The sequence below is a fragment of the Lasioglossum baleicum genome, chromosome 20 (genome assembly GCF_051020765.1).
Source record: "Lasioglossum baleicum chromosome 20, iyLasBale1, whole genome shotgun sequence".
In the NCBI taxonomy this organism is placed as follows: Eukaryota; Metazoa; Arthropoda; class Insecta; order Hymenoptera; family Halictidae; genus Lasioglossum; species Lasioglossum baleicum.
In genome coordinates, this window is record NC_134948.1 from 1,353,599 (window position 1) to 1,373,526 (window position 19,928).

The following is a 19,928-nucleotide window of genomic DNA, read 5'->3' on the forward strand; positions in this document are numbered from 1 at the left end:
AGCACTTATTCCCGGGGACCAGGGAGAGCGAATCGATTTACTCCGGCAGTAAACCGTTCCGCGACGCGATGCTGTGTGCCACTCCAACGGGACGTAGGTAAATACACGGGAAAACCACCGTGTGCCATCCGGGCGTGATGCCGTGATGCTCGAACGCCGATGGATGCGTGGATCGAAATAGAAACCGGCGAAAGATCGGCCGGTTCGCGCAGCGATTAGCGGATTCAGCTGGGCCGCTAAACGGAGAGCTGGGCGAAATAGTATTTTAAATGGTAAACAATCCTATTTATTCTAAAGTGTGCGTACAACTTGAACAATGAAATATTTTACTTGATTCTTTGGCTATTTTAATTATTTTATTCGATTCTCCGGCTATTTTAGTCATCTAATTTGATTATTTTGAGAATACTGGAAAGATTTGCATTTTGTCTTTATCTTCCAGGATCGCAAGGGTGCGGGATGCGCTTTCTCATTTCTCGATAACGCAATGACGGGGGTTTTCCAGTAGTCAGAAACGCTAGATAAAAGATCAATCTAGGCTGCGATCGACCTCGAAAGACCTATTTCTACGTTTACGAGGCTTAATTTGCATTATTCGGGAGCATAAAGCTGTCGCAGCTTTATAAAAATAGCTGTATGCTTCCGAATAAGGAAAATTACGCCGCCGAACAATGTAAATTACGCCCAGTAAACGTGAAAATAGGACTTTTGAGGGTGATTGCGGTCCAGAGTGATCTTTTATCTAGCAATCTAGCACTTTTGACTAATGAAGCGACTGATGTGCCATCAGGTCCTCTGTACTACCCAGAATACTATTACCAGATAACTACCATGGATTACCTGGTCAACAATAATTGATTATAGCGATCGCGCCGAGCGCTGGCTAGTGCCGGTGACCTTATTCGTCTCTAACGAGCTAGTATTTCAGGAAATACGCTCGACTGGAAACCGAAGGAGGGGGACAACGTGAGGGACGCGTTCCTTGGGCGGGACATCGGCGAAATTCGGTAGCCGATCTCTTCGGCGGCGTCGGCACCGGCGGCTAATTAAGCGACGTAATGAGGTCGTCCCCACGAGTTAATTATTTTCTTGGGTATCGTCGACGCGGATGAACGGTCCTCTGCGATCGTACCTCTCTTTCTCTCGTCCCCGAGTCTGACAGGAAACGGGGACGTAAAATGATTCCCCGAAGCTGTTCTTAACCGATTGACGACACCCTAAATCAGCCCGACGCCGACGCCGCGTGGACGCCGTCGCGTCGCGACACTCGAAATAACGTATACATATATACCAATGTACCTGTGTAGTAAACACAATTACCGACAATTTACTGTCACCGAACAATAAATCACCTGGTTAACAAATCACGACAACAACAAAATTACCGCGTCCGTATAAATTATCTTGCGGTTAGTTAACTCTTCGAGAATGAAACATTTGTTCGGCCTAGAATAGTTCCATTCTCTATGATCTTTTAAATTTCGTGGCTATGAAATTGATATAATAACTCGTACAACATATTTCATCATGTAAACTACAATATTTTGAATAATTATGTACAGCAATTTTTTAAATGTCTCGTACGAATTTACAGATAAATTAAGCTTCGAGCTATTGAGATTGACTTACCAGAAATAAAGTGTTATTCCTGGGGACCGATCGAGGGGTTGTGGGCTGACATTTTTCATATCAGTTTTAATTAGGGGTCCCAACACCTGGCGAAGAAAAATGTAGCAGCCGATTCGATAAATCCCAGCACAACGGACCGGGAACCGTGTCGTGGACATGTGGATCTTATTTTCGCAGGATCTCAGGCGCGACCGAGGTGTCCTGGCGCCTGTGCTCCGATGATTTATTCCTCGGGGGGCGTTCTCAGGCGAAGAGAGCCCGCGACGGTGGCCGGGATATCGGTCGAGGGTTGAAAAGACCGTGGAGAACGACTTCCTTGTTGTTTCAACGCCGTATAAATTGCTGTTTGCTTCTTTTGCGGTGTGTTTTCCTAGATTAAGGTGAAAACCTCGCAGGAAGCGTTTCATGGCAGATGTAGGATCAAGAGACAGGATGTTAATAATCTTTAAAAAAAGAGAAACAGGCCTCGGACAATGTTTAGTTTCGACAATATTTTTATTTTCTTTTCAGTGTCTTTTGGAAATTCCATTACCCAGCTAAGTGGAATTCCGTTTCCTAATTTTGTCGGTTTAGGCAATTTGCAGTTTTTCGAGACGATTTTTAAGAAGGGGGACTCGAATAAAATACTATTTTCAGTGGTATAGTAGACTAAGTTCTGTCAAAGGATATATTCTAGCGTTTTTTGAAAATTTTCAGAATAAATTGAGGGGATTAATTAACGTAGATCGTTTGGAAGTGTAGTATGAGGGGGGTACAGAAGCTCTTTGTTCGTTTTCAGTAAAAAAGATTCGAGCAGCACGGTGCCACGAACAAGTAAACAGAGAACCGGTAAGAAAGCTAAAGGCGGCTCCACAGGATGCGTCCTTCCTCCCGAGCGCACTCGGACAAGGAGCCATTCAAAGGAAATTCTAACTGTTTACCGTTGCGGTAAACCCGCCAACTCTCTTTTCCCTATCCTTCTTTTCCGATCGATCAACGGTGAATCGTTCTTCACTCCCCGCCTCCGTTAACCGAATTTTCGATGTGTCCGCGGGTCGAAGGGATTTTTGAAGGTCACTCAAAGTCCTATATGGATCTTAGTGCTACACGGTTGCACGCAGCGATGGGTAAAACACCGTTCCGAAATCCGAATTTTATCCTAAATTCCCACGCGCCACTTTTAAAACATATTTCATATACATATATATAAAACGTCTAAAAATAGCGATATTTACACTGAAAATAAATTGTACTCTGACAAACATTATGGTTTCGTTATAATACCTTTCCTCGGTTCATCCCTATTGCCTTATTCAAATAAACATATATTTTAAGCATGATATTTGTTAAAATAAATTATTTTATTGGCTGAAACGTTGCTCGTTATTTAAAATACCATTTTGCCTAAACTGTACATGATCTTACTATCTCAAATAGTATTTTAAATACAGTCGTGTCAATTTTACCCACCTCTGGTAGCTCAGCGCGATTACCGATCGTTAAATACTATGTACAAAATGAGAATGATAGTTACAATAATATTTGGTATTAGGTTTTACACGGTGCCATCGCTGTTACCAGTGTGATGTTTCGAAGAAGAAGTATACTATGTATTCGTTCCAGGAGCGTCGTACTTCTTTTCAATTGACTTTTACGCGCGTTAGTGTAAAAAATGCTCGGATCGTGTACCGAACGAAATGTCATTTGAAAAGTTGTATTTCATACTTTTCCATTGCAGCGTCGCGTTTACATGTTCTCGCAGAGCGAACGAATAAATCTGATCGTTACACACGCTGCATTAGAAAATACGAAGACGATTAAGCGTGCGTAATACTTCTACGATTACATCAGAAGAACATGTTCAGACGATCCGTTGAAATGAAAGGCGAGCCAACCGCATTTTATTAGCCAAAATAACCTTGGTCTCTTACAAAACATACTTTTTCTCGGATTTATTGATTTGTTTAAATCTGGAGATTTGAAGATGGCGCGCGCGAGCAAGCGCGGCAAACCGAGCTCCGTTCAAATTCTGTTAGAACGTTGAAGAAGTAGCTTGACACGAGTAGAAAATATACAATGTACAGATAGAGCTAGGACTATACAGTAATCGTTCGCTATATAAAAAGAGAAGTAAATATTTTGTCTATTTGCGGAAGTTTTTCGATCGTTTAATTCGTAAATAAAAGTCAGGCAGTTTTTTCCGTATAACGTGTACGCACGTATAGAGACTTACAGATTCTACGTCAGTTCTTAATTATAGCAACCGGTTCAAATCAGATTGTTTGCGTTCAAACTTCTCCGTGGAAATGGAAGAACCGAGATTTGCTTTCGAAAAATGACAGCGTTCCAAATCGTGTTCCAGACCCGAAGTTGGTTACATATATATTACATATATTCCGCTAGCTTATTAGACGTACTCCCAAGATGTCGATCTTATTACGTTGATCTCTACGAACTCTGGGTTCAATTTCATTGGCACAGCACAGGTTTGTGCAGATCCGCGTTCCAAGGTCATAAGTACACAAACAGAACCGAGCGTCGAAACACGAAAGGAAATTTTCGAATTGGGAAGCCCCTACACGATCTTCCTCTTCATTCTTCATACACTCTCTCCTTTCGCTTCCACACTTGCTCAGAATTTATAACAGGCGTCCGCTAATTACAGTGCAGAGCTACAACTTTGGAAGTTCACACGTCAGAACTTAAAGACACTATATGCCTTTAACGGTATAATCTCCCTTCCCCGATGAATCTCTCTAACCCTGACTCGGTGTGTTTATCACGTTTAAAATTTGCGAAATATAGTACAACTCGTATATTACAGTTAACCTTCGTATATAAAAATCTATCGAACATCCACAGCATGCTGGTACACACGAAATCGAGAGGTCTGTCTAGATAAATATTAGATAAGCATGTGTCAGACTCTAGAACCCTATCTCTCTCTCTCTCTCTCTCTCTCTCTCTCTCTCTTTCAATTATCTTTCCCCCTCCCCCCCAAGATCTGCACGCATCGGTTATCACAACTTTTCTTCGTTCTTCGATAATCTAGAGAACAAGCAAACGGTTCCCGTAAACACACTCTCGGCTTATTCCATGGCGATGCTCCTCAGCACATATTTCACTACGTAGGCGAACGCCGCGAATCCCACGATCACGAAAACGTTGGTCAGCACTTTGTACAGGGGACTCTGTTCTCTCTGCAGCTGGTCCCGTATTAGGGACGAAACCTCAGACGTCATCGACTGGTGCCTCCCTTGCTTCTCCAGTTCTTTCCTGTGCTTCAATTCCGATTTAATCACCTGTGACACAAGAATATCATAAATTCGCTAGTAACGGTCTAGCTTCTAATGGTCTACTATCTAACGGTACCTCGACAGTCTCTGGAAACAGTTCGCAGAACGTCTTGTCCATCAGATTGTACTCCAAGCTCTGCGCAGCCAGTAGTTTCTTCTCGTTGTCCGTCGTGTTGATACTACCCCACGTAGGACTTTTCTCAATCTGTAATTAAATAGATTATAATTCGCAATTACAAGGCTTCCTTGTGGTTAATCGCTCGAGTACCATAAAACTAAGCAATCCGATGAGAATGGTAGACACAGTCCACGCAGGGTTCCACGTGTCAGGATGGAAGTCGGATATGGAGAGACACAATTTCGTGTTGACCTTGAATCTGCCGTTTGGAGTGCTCATGTATATGCTGGGCGGTTGAAACGGAAATTCTTCGGGGAATATCAGCTTCCCGTGATAGAATCCTCCTTCGTACGGAGTTTTCTCTGGACCCTTGACCACGTAGTGCCTGGAACAAGAATACTGTGACGTGTTTAAAACCATTCTACAATGCTGGATTTCCTTAACACAAAGTTTTGAGGAAAACCGAGGCCTAGATTGACTTTTTATCTAGCGCTTTTGACTACTGAGAGATGAGACTGTCCCCTTAAATAACGAATACACACCATTCTAGTATGTTCGTTGGTACAGGTTCGGCGAGAACGTAAGGCACAGGGTCCTTCTTCAACCTTAGGTAGTCCTGTTTCAGTATAGCTGTTGCACTGTTCGTTTTCCTGTTCATATTGGCTCGATGATTTGTTGTTGTAAATATCTCGTAAGGTACTGTTAAGGCAATGTACTTCAATTGTCTAATGGTGTGTTTGTTGTTGTTGTTTTTCTTTTTAATTAACGTTAGTTTCTAGACGATTATATGCGGAAATCTCGGAGTCGGAAGACTGACAATGTTTGTCCGCTTCATAAACAAATCTATTTAGATGGAAATCGTTCGATCAGCTGCGCACAAATCGGAGGCCACTTCGGGGACCACTCCGAACAGGTTATCTCGGTCGTCTCGGTGCGTTGCAGGGTCGAAAAACTTCGAAAACAAACCGATTGATGTTGCTCGAGAATCCGGACAGCAAATAATCGCGAATGACACTGATTTTTGACAGACTGAGCTTGTTCACGACGGAAAACATAAGACTATGAAATGCACTGGAACGAACCGTTCGGAATTTCTCAGTGCTACCAAGTTCGTTGACGGCACCGATCAACTTCTAACAAAGCACGACAACGCCATGAATGACTAAATCGTCATCGTCTTTTCACACCATCGTGGCCCGGTGCCGATGGAATTCGCATATTGCAATCGGTTCCGAACGAATACCGTCGCAAAATGTCAATATTCGATCGGATCGCAGTACGCATGACTGTGTGTTTGTTCAAACGGCGAACAAACACGTGTACAGAACTGCGTTTTATTTCCTCGGAAAAACTTTGCCAATGCATTTTTATCGACATGTGACGCGTCGTTTCTGCATTCGTACACGCATACTTTACGAATCAATTAACGATTGATACTTGTAAAAACCGTTAGAACTTCAAACGTTTATTCAATTCGCTTATGCAGCTATTCGATCGCATTTTTACACGGAGGCGATTGTTAACAGTCGTTCATACAGCTCAATACAGCTGCTATTCCCTCGATGTCCCTAGATATTAATATTCGTAACGAATGACATCCTCGAATAAATATATATTTTTCGCAAAAATGTGTTTATGGTTCCAAGTCTAGCATTCCCGATTTTAGTCGAAAGGTCGCCGTTGCCCTCGACATTCGCGAAATTCCAGACTGTCTTTCCGCTAGATATAGTCAATGATCAACGGCGAGACACGCTACAGCATGTTATAATTACGTAATTGTGACGGTGGATGCGAAGATGCAACGAGAAATGACTCGTTGATGAATGGAGCTTAAGATTCGTGACAGTCTCCGCCTCCCACCGACCATCACCGGGAAACTCGACGCTGTTGTTGACATTTTCGACGGTGGTGATCGACGTTCGAGCGGCATTCATGAACGATTTAATCGAATCCAACAGTGTTTTACAACGTACGCATCAATAGGACGGTTTAATCCGCGAAACTCATCTAAATGATGAGTTCTCCTGTATCCATAAGCAACACTGGCCCTATAGCAGGTGCTTCTGGCATGGAAACAGTGGTGGCTGTGGCCCTTGGTGCACTTGCTGCTGTTTTTCTCGGTGCCCTTTTAGTGTTGCTTGTCCTTTGCAAAAGACAACGTTGCTATTATGTAAGTTGAACAACTGTTGCCACGGTAATCACCTTAGAAAATTGTGTCAACACTCCTGAACTGTCTTACAGAATCAAAAAGACTCTCCGGACTTGAGCTCCGATTTATTAGAGGGCGAGAACTTCTCAGGATTAGGCCTGGACGCGTGGGAAAGCGAGGAATGGTTGGCTGGAGCAGAGAGGTGCGTAGATCCAGTGCGTTTAAAAAAAATTTTATCATAGTTCATTCTTAAATTTGTGTATACCCTGCAGGTGGGTCGACGACGCAACTGGTCTGGCACCCTTGTGCATTGCTGTGCTACGATCGTGCCATGCACTCGCTTCTAGTCTCACTGCTATCGCAGGGACAGTGAACAGCAACACGGTTCCACTTGAGATTGTGGATGTATGTATCTATGTCTTGATGTTGTAGTCTTCGGTTGCGAGATTGTAGTCTCTGTTCACAGGTTGCTAGAAGAATTCCTCCCCGTGTAGACGATGTGGTGAGAAGTTTGTATCCACCGCTGGATGCCAGACTCCTGGAAGCCAGGGTAGCTGCACTCGTGCTGGCTGTGACGCATCTGGCGTTGGTTACGAAGCATGGAGTGTCAAAGAGCCATGCTAGGAAATTAGCATTTATTGACCAAGCTTTGAGCGACATGGATTCACATTTGTCGATTTTACGGAACGCCGCGTTGGCGCAGGAAGTGGCGTGCTCTGTTCCTGCTTCAACGCCTGTCTAAGTAGCCTAATCTTGATAAATCTCACGCGGTTCTGGGTCCAAACACTACAAGATCTAAGATTGAAGGTAACACACTTTAGGAGAATGTTGCGTCTATCTTTTTCTATAGTTTGTCTTTTATTATGCCAAGGTTCGAAACCCAACGGTGCAAGCTCGAATCTCTCTATCGACGATATTTAGTGCTTTATATTTTCGCCTACTTACAATTAATATAAAAATGCATACATTACTTTCACGATGTATTAAAAAATATTGTGAGATATACATATACATTTGAAACACTTTTTACGATGAAAGAACACCAGAGGTAATGTCTTGTGATATGGATATATGTATGTACGCGAAGCAATTTCATTTAGTCTTCCAGTTTGTCGCGACGCCGTGTCGAGAGAGAGAGACTATTTTATATGTATATCCGACATGAAAATCCTGTCTCGCGAAAACCATCGTTAATTGTTATTAAGTATGTATTTATAAGTGTTTGTACACGTATATTTTGTATGACTATACCGAGAATCAAATGAATTTTGTATAGATGAATAGAACTTTATAATAAAGTTGAGAATCGTAAGAACAGTAATAAAAAAAAAGAAGAAAATTGAAAATGACAAGCGAAGTATTTGTAGCGTCTCAATCGATCAATTTAAAGGTGTTTTATTCTTGCAATGTTCTGTAGTAATAGTAGTAGTAGTAGCAGTATATATATATATATGTATATATATATATACATATATATCCAATTTATATTTCTCGCAATACATTATTGATATTCGGATCCCTAGATTATTTGCATGGCAAATGCACCATGGGGTCAATCATCCAGGTTGTCACAGAGAGTAATTCTTTATCAATTAAATAAATTAACTAATAATCCTCGGCACACCGATCGACGCTACACAGCAGCGCAAGTAACTCGGGCGCCGGGCGTAGAGTTGTCCAAAAAATAGGAGTCACGGGAAGGTTTCCTATAGTAGAGGAGAAAGTATGCTGGAAAATGAATCGGTCCTGTCCTGTGTACATTATTTGCTTCTGTGCAGTTCTTTCTGTCTCTTGCTGTTATCACTAAGAACTTTAGTCTTTAAGTGTTCCTTGTAGTCCAAAATATTTCCGCTCCATTTCGTGATTGTGCCATTCTCACAGACCCAGATCTCCTCTGCCACCTAACAACCGAACAAATCGCATTAGCTTTTCGAATTATATCACCTGTAAACATTTCCATTGAGACGTACCTGATTGATCAATCTGAAATCATGAGAAACGAGCACCATGCCACCGTCGAAATCATTAATCGCATCGGCCAACGCGTCTATGGTCTCCATGTCCAAGTGATTCGTTGGTTCGTCAAGGAGAAGCAAATGGGGTACCTGCCAAGCCAACCATGCGAATACTACCCTGCAACGTTGACCATCCGACAACTGTCTTATCGGACACACCTGGAACCAAAGAGAATGAACAATATATCCTTTCACCATCTTTATAGATGTTTTAATTTTACCTGCTGGCGACCGGTCAGCCCGTAACGACCAATGATCTTCCTCATCTCCTCGCGCTCTTTGACATTCGGGAAGGCCTTCATCATGTAGTCGAGCGGCGATATATCCAGGTCCAACAGCTCATGCAAATGCTGATGGTATCTGGCTATTCGAAGATGGCTGTTCTTGCGGATCATGCCGCTGCTTGGAACCAACTGAAACAATTAAACGTTTGGCAATTTGTTAAACAGTTTATTTATTGCAATTTTTAGCTGTGTCTCTTTACTAAAGTACTCGCGGTACTCACATCTCCGTACAACAGTTTCAAAAGTGTGCTCTTGCCGGCTCCGTTCGGCCCGACCAATGCTATCCTGGTGTCCAGGTCGATACCGAACTCCAGATTCTTGTAGATCCACGGCGAGTCCTCGTTGTAACGGAAACTAACGTTCTGAACCATGATGACCGGCGGCGGGATCGTTCCGCAGGAGGGGAAGTAGAAATTTAATACTTTGTCGTTGACGACTTTCTCCGTGAGACCTTGCGCCACCATTTTCGCTAAAGTCTTTTCTTTCGATTGAGCTTGCCTGGCCAGCTTAGCGGAACCGTGACCGAATCGCGCGATGTAGTTCTTCATGTGCGAGATTTGATCCTGCTCCCAGTTGTACTGTTTCGCTTGGTTCTCCAACAACTCCATCCTTGTCTTCACGAACGCCTCGTAGTTCCCCGTGTAATACTTCAGCTGTTTCTTGTTCACGTGAATGATATTTGTACAAATGCCATTGAGAAAGTCTTGGGAGTGCGAAATGATCACAAGGATTCTCTTGTACGTCTTCAACTCCTCCTCCAACCACACGCATGCGTCCAGATCCAAGTGGTTAGTGGGTTCGTCGAGTAACAATAAATGAGGCTTCACGTATAGTGCTCTGGCAAGAGCGATTCTCATTCGCCAACCTCCGGAGAAGTCTCTGGTAGCTGTTCTCTGCATCTTCGCTGTGAAGCCCAGACCGTGCAAAATGTGAGCAGCACGAGCTTCGGCTGTGTCCGCAGCCATGTCTTCTAATCTCTCGTAAACATCCATGAGCTGCTCCTGCGCGTCCTCCTCGTCGCATTGCATTAACTCCTCGGCCAGTTTCTCCAACCGTACACGCTCCTCGTCGACTTCCATCACGCACTCCAGAGCAGTTTTATTGCTAGCTGGCATCTCTCTGGTCAAGTGAAAGATATCGATCTGGTCGGGGATAGGAACTTCCCTGTTTCCGAGTACAGCCAATAACGTCGACTTCCCGGACCCGTTCAGACCGAGCAGACCGTACCGTCTACCACAGTTCAGCTCGAGCATGGTGTCTTGCATCAGTTCACAGCCATGGAAAGTTATAGAAAAGTTAGATATTTTTATGTCACGGCTACGGGGGTGCGATGCCAGCGATCCTGTACACGAGCGTGCCTCCGCGTTGAGTCTGGCGTCGGCTTCCAGCTTGAGACACAGAGCTTCTGCAAAATGTAATTAGGAGTTAAGGTGTGCTACAGAATTAAAAGAGTAAAGTAGATGGTTTCGCTGTACCTTCGGCACTGATTGGAGAGGTTCCGTTGGTTCCATTCTGATTGACCGAGCCTGGGCTGCCTTCCTTGCCATCCTCCGACCCCTTGGTCTGATTCGGCTGATTCGTTTTCTTCCCAGACTGCCTGGCCTTGGCAGCCTCCTTTTTTTTCTGCTGTTGCTTCTTCTTCGCGTCGGATGGCATTGTGTACCTGCAAAGAAGCTGCACACAGAGGGGTTACGTAAGCCGCAGGTTAGGAACTTGATAGCACGTGCATTCAAGTACGCGACTTTGCGAATTTGAAAATTCGAAAACCCTCAATCGCCGTAAACGGTTCGTTACACGAGTCCGCGACCGAGGGGAGCGTGTAATACACGCGTGTATGTGTGCGTGCCACAGAGAAAGAGAGCGAGCGAGAGGGAGATAGAACGATGCAGCGGGGGAGAGAGAGAGACAGAGAGAGGGGACGACAAAGTAGAGCGACAGAAATGGCAAGATGAGGAGAGGAAGAGTACAAATGGATTTTTTTATGGCTTTCCCTCGAGCGTCTCGAGCTGATTCGGAGCCGTCCTATAGCGATGTACACGAACTCGAAACCGCGGCACAAGATCTTTTGAGAATGAAAACCAGCTGGGGAATCAGGAGGTTCTCGATCGCGGGGGAAATGAACAGACCACCTTCGACGAACACAAAAGAAACCTCGGGCTCACTTGGACGTGGGCCTCTCTTTCAATTTGGACGACCTTGCGTGTCGCTCCGTGCTCCGTTTTCCTCTAGCTAGCTAGCTTAGATGCAACCCTTGGAAATTACCTAGTTGTGCGCCAAAAATCGAACGGTCCGTGCAACACGCGAACACACGTGTATGGATAAAGGCAAAGCCGTCAAAACGCAAGGTTTCTCGGCTCGTTTCATAGATGCCGCCACTGGGACAGTGGAAAGTTTTCGCACAGACCAGGTGTAGAATATTTTTTTTAAAGCTGTGTAGTAGAACAAAGTAGAACAGTGTATATTTTAGAATTTTGAAAAAATTTCAATGTTTCTGGGTTGTAGTTCATTGTTCTGTATATTATTCAAGTCCAATGAACATCGTAGACAATGGCACGACTGTTGAAAACGATGCCATGTCGTTACATATTGAGATTGTTGAACGTTTTTCCCGATCTTTTTAGCGCATCCGACAAGAAATATGCACTTCATCGTTGTCGTCGCGATGCATATGGATATTTGATCGGATGTAGTGTATACAAATGTGTAGGATCGCGTTGGTATTCGTGGATGAAAATACGTGTAAGGTTAAGCCGCGCAAAAGCCGTTTTCCCTCCATATCGATTCGTATTTCAAATCTAGCCCTCGACGCAGTTTCAAAATCAATGTTGCGACCAATGTTATCGTGGCATATACAGGGTGTCTCAAAATTAGGTCCGGAGCCGAAAATGGGAGGTTCCTGAGATCATTTCAAGCGACATTTTCCTTTGAAAAAATGTCGTCCGCGGCTTCGTTAACGAGTTATTAACGAAAAACACGGACCAATCAGAGCGCGAGCTAGACGCGTGCAGCCCGGCGCGCCGGCAGCCGAGTGTCGGTGGCACGCCGCGATGTCGTAACGAACAAAAGTTTCTCGATGATGTGAATCCTCGCCAATTTCGACAAGCTTTGGATATGTTGTCAATACCATGGTTCTGAACAACATTTCCCTTTACAGTTTCTGTCGATCGGCTTTAGTTTACGACATTATTGTAAAAATTTGTAATTGTAAATCGATCGATGTATTATTTCCTATCCGATTTCGATAATATTTGGATATGTTGTCAAGACCATGATTCTGAACAACATTTCCCTTTACAGTTTCTGTCGATCGGCTTTAGTTTACGATATTATTGTAAAAATTTGTAATTGTAAATCGATCGATGTACTATTTCCTATCCGATTTCGATAATATTTGGATATGTAGTCAAGACCATGATTCTGAACAACATTTCCCTTTACAGTTTCTGTCGATCGGCTTTAGTTTACGATATTATTGTAAAAATTTGTAATTGTAAATCGATCGATGTACTATTTTCTATCCGATTTCGATTAGCTTTAGATATGTTGTCAAGACCATGATTCTGAACAACATTTCCCTTTACAGTTTCTGTCGATCGGCTTTAGTTTACGATATTATTGTAAAAATTTGTCATTGTAAATCGATCGATGTACATACTATCTCCTCGCCGATGTCGATGAGCTTCATTTCAAAGGAAAAAGATATTTAAAACATCGAATTTATAACATATTTCAAAGTCATCGAAATCGGTGAGGACCCACATCATCGGCAACTTTACCCGAACGATAGAAGAAGCACAAACTTATTGAATTAAAAACTCACTTATTAAGCCGTAAATCCATTTGACTACCACATACAACCACCACACTTTTACATAATCTTCGAATCGGTGTTTTCGAGAATCATATGATTCTCGAAAAATCAATGCCATATGATTCTCGAAAAATCAATATCTCCTTGGGAACGATTTCATTTGTTTTAAACGACGCCTTCATCGAATACATTGTATGCTGGAAGAGCACAGTTTCGCGCGGCATCGCGAAGAGCATCGAACTCTTTCCGCGTCGGAGTAAGTAATTTCGTTCGATATCGATACGAGTTATGAAAGTGTGCTACGAGTTCAACAATTATGTAAAAGTGTGATGGTTATATGTGGTAGTCAAATGGATTTACGGCTGAATAAGTGAGTTTTTAATTCAATAAGTTTGTGCTTCTTCTATCGTTCGGGTAGAGTTGCCGATGATGTGGGTCCTCACCGATTTCGATGACTTTGAAATATGTTATAAATTCGATGTTTTAAATATCTTTTTCCTTTGAAATAAAGCTCATCGAAATCGGCGAGGAGATAGTATGTACATCGATCGATTTACAATTACAAATTTTTACAATAATATCGTAAACTAAAGCCGACCGACGAAAACCGTCAAGGGAAATGTTGTTCAGAATCATGGTCTTGACTACATATCCAAAGCTTATCGAAATCGGACAGGAAATAGTACATCGATCGATTTACAATTACAAATTTTTACAATAATATCGTAAACTAAAGCCGATCGACAGAAACTGTAAAGGGAAATGTTGTTCAGAATCATGGTATTGACAACATATCCAAAGCTTATCGAAATTGGCGAGGATTCACATCATCGAGAAACTTTTGTTCGTTACGACATCGCGGCGTGCCACCGACACTCGGCTGCCGGCGCGCCGGGCTGCACGCGTCTAGCTCGCGCTCTGATTGGTCCGTGTTTTTCGTTAATAACTCGTTAACGAAGCCGCGGACGACATTTTTTCAAAGGAAAATGTCGCTTGAAATGATCCCAGGAACCTCCCATTTTCGGCTCCGGACCTAATTTTGAGACACCCTGTAGATTGCAGATATAGAAAGCTGGACGATGGAAATTCGGAAATAGTATAACCTTTGGAAATGTAGATTTTAAATATATTCGCGAGGGATGATGGGATGAATAGCGGATAACGGCCGTTGTCGAAGTAAGTACGATTCTTTTCAACTGTATGTATTTACGCAATTGTACGTATTGTGTTGCGATGATGATCGACATCAAAAAATAACGGAAAATCATTAGATTAATGATACATCCAGAGAACAATGGCTGTTACGCCGGTCTACAATCGTTTTGTACCATATTCGGTTACGTTGTATTTAGCTATTGCTCATTAAGGTTGGACCATTTCAAACTGTGGAACAATAAAAAGCCTTTTCGCACGATGGATGAATGCTGGAGCCAATGTTAATTGAAAAATGATGAATATTGGTATTGTTTACATTGGACGTGTAAGTGTAATTCGCGTGAAATTTCAGGTTAGGCGCCAACTAAATTCGGTTCACTCTTGTTTCTGCTAAATACGTTTTAACAATCGTACACTGTTCCTAATGATGTTAAACAATTTTTAACTGTTGCTCGGTTGTTCCCAGCAACAAATCTGTAAAGTGCAGATATTTTCATAGAAATGAATCATTAACATTCTATTCCAATAAACATCTTAATTTTATTAATTGTGTTTCGTGTCGATGCATTTAGGGGGTTATGTTCACGCATTCGGTTAAGGGGGTAAGAGAATTTAATAAATGAAGACGAGTGGGCAGAAACGATTAGGTGGTGTAATAGAACAAGGGGGTAGCAGAGTTGGAGATCGTTGAAGGGTCACAGGAAAATTAAGAGTAAAGAATCGCATTCCTCGTGGTGGCGAGGGGTTGCGCGGGTTCCAATGGCCGAGAGCCGGTTAAAGAAGCGTGTTCTGATGAATGAACGAATGGATAAACGACCGCGGTAGGGGGTGGTTAAAAGAAGAGACGGACTTGCGCCCGTGCGGATCCGAAGTCTACCGGTTCGGCGGTGAGGGTAAGGATGGCGTAGCATAGAGTCTAGAGTGGACTCTAGACACGGGGTTCCGTGGGGTTTGGCGGGGGTGTCGGAGAATAGGGGAAGGGGGCAGAGAACAGGAGGAGGGAGGCGCTGGCTTAATTGCACCGCATCACAGAACGTAGTATTTCGTAGTACGTGGTGGTGGGGGTGTAATGCGTCCTCGTCCTCGTCGGCGGCGTCGTTATTCGTATGTAAGCTGCACGCTCACCGGCATCGACGTATGCGTACCAGGACCGTGCCTATCACTTGCGAATAGGGCGCTAATTCTAATCCCTCCCTTCTCCAACATTTTTTACCTTGATTTTTCAATCCCCAAGATGCATAAACGCGACTGGTTTCACAGTTTTCTGCACTCTTTCGTAGCACAGTATTCTTTTTTAACCCCCATCCATCCCTCATTTCACGAACTGAATCTGTCCATCGGTGTCTAATTGACATAGTGGTAAAGGATCGATGAAACAACAAGGTACATTCCCGTCCATAAATGCCCGGACACTTATTCAAATTTGGATGCATACGATTTCTTGTTATTAAAGGACTTACATTGTGAGATAAAAATGGTACTTACCAATCTTTTCTAGTGTGGAGAACATGTAAATCAAATGTGACCAAAGTATCCTATATTTTCTAAATTTCAATTTTTAAAATTTAAGTGAATGATTAAATTTACCTACAAAGAATAGGACGGTATAACTTATTTCTGGGAAACCGTGTCAAATTAACACGAGGGACGGATGAGGTTTAAGAACACGATGTAAAAATTGCGACAACATTCAGACTGAAAAGGGTCGTTGGATTTGTTGGTCAAGGGGTCGAATATACGTCGTGTTCCGTCCTTGAAGTGACCAGTTAGAGATCGTATTATCTCGCGACCGATTTAATTCGAATCCGTGGGCCAAAGGTCGCAGGATCGCGGTGATTATACAATATTGAACAGGTGTTTTAGTATTCTCGTATGTGTCGTCGCGGATCGCCTAATTCTGGACATCGTACTTACTCGAGACTGTTTTTGTTAGCAGCTAGTAGGGGCCGGAGTCGCCGGAGCGACGATAATACGAACCAATCGGCAGGACGTACGACACCAATCAAATAATCGATCGATCGAGACGTTTGACACACTTTTCCGGGCGGACAACGATTCATTTTCGACGGTGCAGAATCTGGTTCGGATTTACTCGTGGAATCAGCCGGCCGATGTACACGCAAGTATGTATCACATACATATTCCAGTTCGCAAATGACCTCTAACATTAAAATCATTAGATAAAAAATTTTCGTGGCAGAAATGAAATTTCTATGTTTAAACTCTCCGACATTTTTTAACCTGCAGTTACTCGCAAACGACTTTATATGACTTGAACCATAAATACATTTTTATTCGGTAAAATAACCACTTCAATGCAAAAGACATATTTGCTAGTGTAGTAGACGGCGCCCTCGTTTATGCTTGAAACATTATAATGTTTTGAGATAGTCCAATTTCAAGTTGGGGCCTGAGAAGGGCCCGCTTCGAATAAATAAAGTGCGAGGTTCGGTTGAGAGCCGCTGGGCACTCGATTCCATTGACAGTCGGCCGAGCAGGTGCAAAGATGTAGCAGTTTAGGGGGGGACGTTAGAAATAATGATCGAGTCTGCCCCCTAATTTCGGTGGAGCCCTGGGGGATGCTAATCGAAAGTTGCACGGTGCTATTGCGAAAGTTCGTGGCGCGCGATGGCGGAGGCGTAGAGTGCGTTGGGAATCCCCGGGCGTATATCTGTTTCTCCTCTTCGGTCGGGTAGGGGTGGTGGGGCGGAGTAGGGGAGGGGGCCGAGGGGATCTTTTCACCGTGTGAAACGGTGTCTTTCTTCCAATTTCGGGTTAACTCGGGCTCGTTAACGGGATACGGAGAGACACCATGCCACGGCCACCGTCGCGCGGAGTCAGGAATTAATAATTTGCCTGGTGTATAACGCCGGTCCTGCCACTCGACCTGGAGTACGACAGCTGCGATTGGACGGCATTTGAATGAACGCCATCCGGCATTCACACCTTTTTTCAGCCCCTTTCCTTTCAGTCCACGACCCCCGTCCATCGTGCAGCTCTCCCGATGTACTCAAGGGTTACGCCGGTGACACGCGAGTCTGCGCTCGCGTGTTGGTTTAACGTCACGCATACGGGCGCCATCAGTGACGTACCAACCTCCGCTGGAGCCCTGGGAATTTCTTTTCTCAGATTCATTTAAAAATCACGAGAATCGCCAGAGTAGCTAAGTCACACCTCTAAAAGACTGGGTCATACAACGTTGAAATTTCTACATTAAGTATTTGTCTAAAACACTTCGTTCAAAAATATTGCGCATAATCTTTCATGTAATTTCAAACAGAGAACGCCACGTTCAAAATCCTGACAGGTTTGCGCCATGAAGATTCAACATGGCGAGACCCGCGCGCCAAATTTGAAATCTTTAAGCTTGATAACAACTTCATACCCTCATCCTGTAAGGTTTCCTTATCGTTTAGCAGAGTAGAATGTATACCAATCGTTTGGCAATGCAGTATACAGTGATTTAGGCGATTCGAATGATTTTTTTTGCTGGGTAGGAATTCATCTTGGCGTATCGTCAACGAGAGAGCCTTGTCTGAGCGATTCGCCGAGGGCAGCGGACCAGGTTGAGTCCCGAGGACACTGAAGTTAACTCACTCTCCGTTGTCATCCCCGTCGAGCCTAAACGTCCTACTTCCGGTTCGGCTATTCTGGCCTCAATCGATCGGAGAGAGGCCGCCTCTCCGTGTCAAAAACACTCGGCGGAAAGACGTCGCCGCGTCGATTCTACGCCGAGGAAACGGGATCGTCCGTCCGCTCATAAATTTTCAGGACGGACTGTAGCTGCGAGACTCGGATTACCCGGTACCCGATTCTACGCCGAGATTTCTGCGATCGATCCATCGAGTGGATTCTACTGCCTACTTAATAATCGAACCCTTCGCTCTTCGCAGAATGTCCGCTCCCGCGGAATCTACTCATTAGAATAATCCTCGTCGAAGAATCCCTCGAATCTTCACGAGTTTTATCTCGGCGTGCAGCTATTCTTATTTTCTACAATTTTTAGGAAGCAGAATTAGAGCGCAAACCTGTGCTTATCTTTCAGAAACAATTCTCCCAAAAGTATTCTAGTTCGATATTTTGTTCGAATATTCGATCCACCTGAGAGAGTAATTATTCATGGGCTCCGGTTCCATAATCTGTATCATCTTTTTCCTGTTCATTATATCAGTTTTCATATAGCTGCTCGTAAGAGACCCGGACGCCATTTTTCTGGACGATGCTCAATTTTCCAGCAGAGTGAGACTGATTTCAGTTCTTAGCAGGCTCGGCCCCTATAACTTTCAATCACTGTTTTCGCAGGTGTAATTTGAAATCTGGGAGGCAGTGCGGCCAAAAAAAAGAATAAACAAATTCGCAAAGGTATATATTTCTGATTCCACATGGAAAATCTTATATCGTATGGTGTCGATTCTTACCGGACAGTGTTAAGTAGATGAAGCCAGCATTGATCAGACGCCAGACTCTTGTTAACTAGTCGCGGGTTGGAGTCTTGGTTTTTCGAGGCGATTTTCACGATCGTTCCGAATTTTCGGATTTCAATAACGCGATTACTTTGCCCGTGTAAAATAAGCGGCAGCCCGAGCGGAGACATTAATAACGGGCGCGGAATCGGCTCGGCGGCCGAATCCCTCGGACGTCCAATAAAATTTCCGGTGAATGGCTTTCAAATTTATTCGGGTCTCGATCCTCTCGTCCCCGTGACGAGCAATTAAACGCAAAAACGAGAGGATTCCCGGCGCTCGCCGATCAGGAGGGGGAGCGAGAAGGGGTCGTTTAGGGGGTTGGAGGAGAGGGTGGAAGGGGCGAGGAAGGATCACCGAACAAGATCGATGAAAGTTACTTGTCTTTCGTTGCCAGTGTATCAGTTTCACGTCGGTCACTTGGGGAGAGAGCCGGCAACGTGAAACGGAATACACTCGGCTCTCGAGTTCTTGCCGTTCCAACCCTTGGAAACCCCGTAGACCTTCGACCGAACTGATGGCGCCCAAAAAAATTAATTAAACGGCGTTGAAACAGTCGGCGTTTTTGTCGTGTATGCTCGTTAAGGGGGTCAATTTTTTAATCAGCGACGAGTGAGCTCGTCGCGGAAAGACGCCGATTTTATTGTTCGATCGAAAACCAATTAATCCGATTAGTCCGAAAATGATACGGGGCGTCCTATAAATTCTGATAAAAAAAAAAAAGAAATTTATTTTCCACCTAATGCAGCTGCTTTAATATTCCATTCTCGTGTCAGGATTAACGAGCCACCGTACGCGTGGAACGAGCTGGCAAAAAAGTTGGACTGAAATTCCAAGGAAAGTGGGGGTTGAAAGCGAGTGTCCGACGAAAACCGCCCGCATCTACTTAGCACTCTTTGCATCAGAGTGCGGACTGTACAGACTGTACTCGGGGACGAGTACACGACAATCACCAGCTGATTGCGATCTTTTACTCGAGGGACACACACACACACACACACACACAGAGAGAGAGAGAGAGAGAGAGAG

The 19,928-nt window shown here is 43.9% G+C and overlaps 4 protein-coding genes across 5 annotated transcripts in view; 2 read left to right on the top strand and 2 right to left on the bottom strand.

Moving 5' to 3' along the window:
* Positions 1-3,481: 3,481 nt before the first annotated feature.
* On the bottom strand, positions 3,482-6,707 carry LOC143218576 (ubiquitin-conjugating enzyme E2 J2). The gene is made up of 4 exons (XM_076443816.1): positions 5,565-6,707; positions 5,173-5,407; positions 4,981-5,109; positions 3,482-4,910 (listed from the first exon to the last, which is right to left on the bottom strand). The coding sequence occupies exons 1-4, from the start codon at positions 5,678-5,680 to the stop codon at positions 4,698-4,700; spliced, it is 693 nt and encodes a 230-aa protein (XP_076299931.1). The 5' UTR covers positions 5,681-6,707; the 3' UTR covers positions 3,482-4,697.
* On the top strand, positions 6,562-8,111 carry Tmem98 (transmembrane protein 98). Its single transcript, XM_076443818.1, has 4 exons — positions 6,562-7,192; positions 7,264-7,373; positions 7,444-7,576; positions 7,638-8,111. The coding sequence occupies exons 1-4, from the start codon at positions 7,034-7,036 to the stop codon at positions 7,911-7,913; spliced, it is 678 nt and encodes a 225-aa protein (XP_076299933.1). The 5' UTR covers positions 6,562-7,033; the 3' UTR covers positions 7,914-8,111.
* Positions 8,112-8,550: 439 nt separating this feature from the next.
* LOC143218574 (ATP-binding cassette sub-family F member 2) lies at positions 8,551-11,885 on the bottom strand. 2 transcript variants are annotated; one of them, XM_076443812.1, is made up of 6 exons: positions 11,733-11,885; positions 10,946-11,144; positions 9,692-10,875; positions 9,408-9,599; positions 9,142-9,345; positions 8,551-9,072 (listed from the first exon to the last, which is right to left on the bottom strand). In XM_076443812.1, the coding sequence occupies exons 2-6, from the start codon at positions 11,124-11,126 to the stop codon at positions 8,932-8,934; spliced, it is 1,902 nt and encodes a 633-aa protein (XP_076299927.1). In that variant the 5' UTR covers positions 11,127-11,144; positions 11,733-11,885; the 3' UTR covers positions 8,551-8,931. The 2 variants fall into 2 exon arrangements, with proteins under 2 accessions (XP_076299927.1, XP_076299928.1); XM_076443813.1 differs by having other exon boundaries at positions 11,633-11,778.
* A 2,455-nt stretch (positions 11,886-14,340) lies between these two features.
* The window catches only part of Rhogap100f (Rho GTPase activating protein at 100F), a 58,451-nt gene continuing 52,863 nt past the window's right edge, over positions 14,341-19,928 (top strand). Inside the window, exons 1-2 of the mRNA XM_076444485.1 lie at positions 14,341-14,457; positions 16,370-16,559. The gene's annotated coding sequence lies outside the window, so the exon portion shown is untranslated. The remainder of the gene's footprint in view (positions 14,458-16,369; positions 16,560-19,928) is intronic.

What these genes read in the sequence shown, in the direction of transcription:
- LOC143218576 (XM_076443816.1), bottom strand. Translation starts at nt 5,680, where the DNA reads ATGAACAGGAAAACGAACAGTGCAACAGCTATACTGAAACAGGACTAC. An exon ending in TCGGATTGCTTAGTTTTATG is followed by an intron (nt 5,110 to 5,172) that starts GTACTCGAGCGA and finishes ATTTAATTACAG; the next exon opens with ATTGAGAAAAGTCCTACGTG. An exon ending in TGTTTCCAGAGACTGTCGAG is followed by an intron (nt 4,911 to 4,980) that starts GTACCGTTAGAT and finishes CTTGTGTCACAG; the next exon opens with GTGATTAAATCGGAATTGAA.
- LOC143218574 (XM_076443812.1), bottom strand. Translation starts at nt 11,126, where the DNA reads ATGCCATCCGACGCGAAGAAGAAGCAACAGCAGAAAAAAAAGGAGGCT. An exon ending in CTCTCCAATCAGTGCCGAAG is followed by an intron (nt 10,876 to 10,945) that starts GTACAGCGAAAC and finishes TACATTTTGCAG; the next exon opens with AAGCTCTGTGTCTCAAGCTG. An exon ending in GGCTGACCGGTCGCCAGCAG is followed by an intron (nt 9,346 to 9,407) that starts GTAAAATTAAAA and finishes CTTTGGTTCCAG; the next exon opens with GTGTGTCCGATAAGACAGTT.
- Tmem98 (XM_076443818.1), top strand. Translation starts at nt 7,034, where the DNA reads ATGATGAGTTCTCCTGTATCCATAAGCAACACTGGCCCTATAGCAGGT. An exon ending in AAAGACAACGTTGCTATTAT is followed by an intron (nt 7,193 to 7,263) that starts GTAAGTTGAACA and finishes ACTGTCTTACAG; the next exon opens with AATCAAAAAGACTCTCCGGA. An exon ending in TTCCACTTGAGATTGTGGAT is followed by an intron (nt 7,577 to 7,637) that starts GTATGTATCTAT and finishes CTCTGTTCACAG; the next exon opens with GTTGCTAGAAGAATTCCTCC.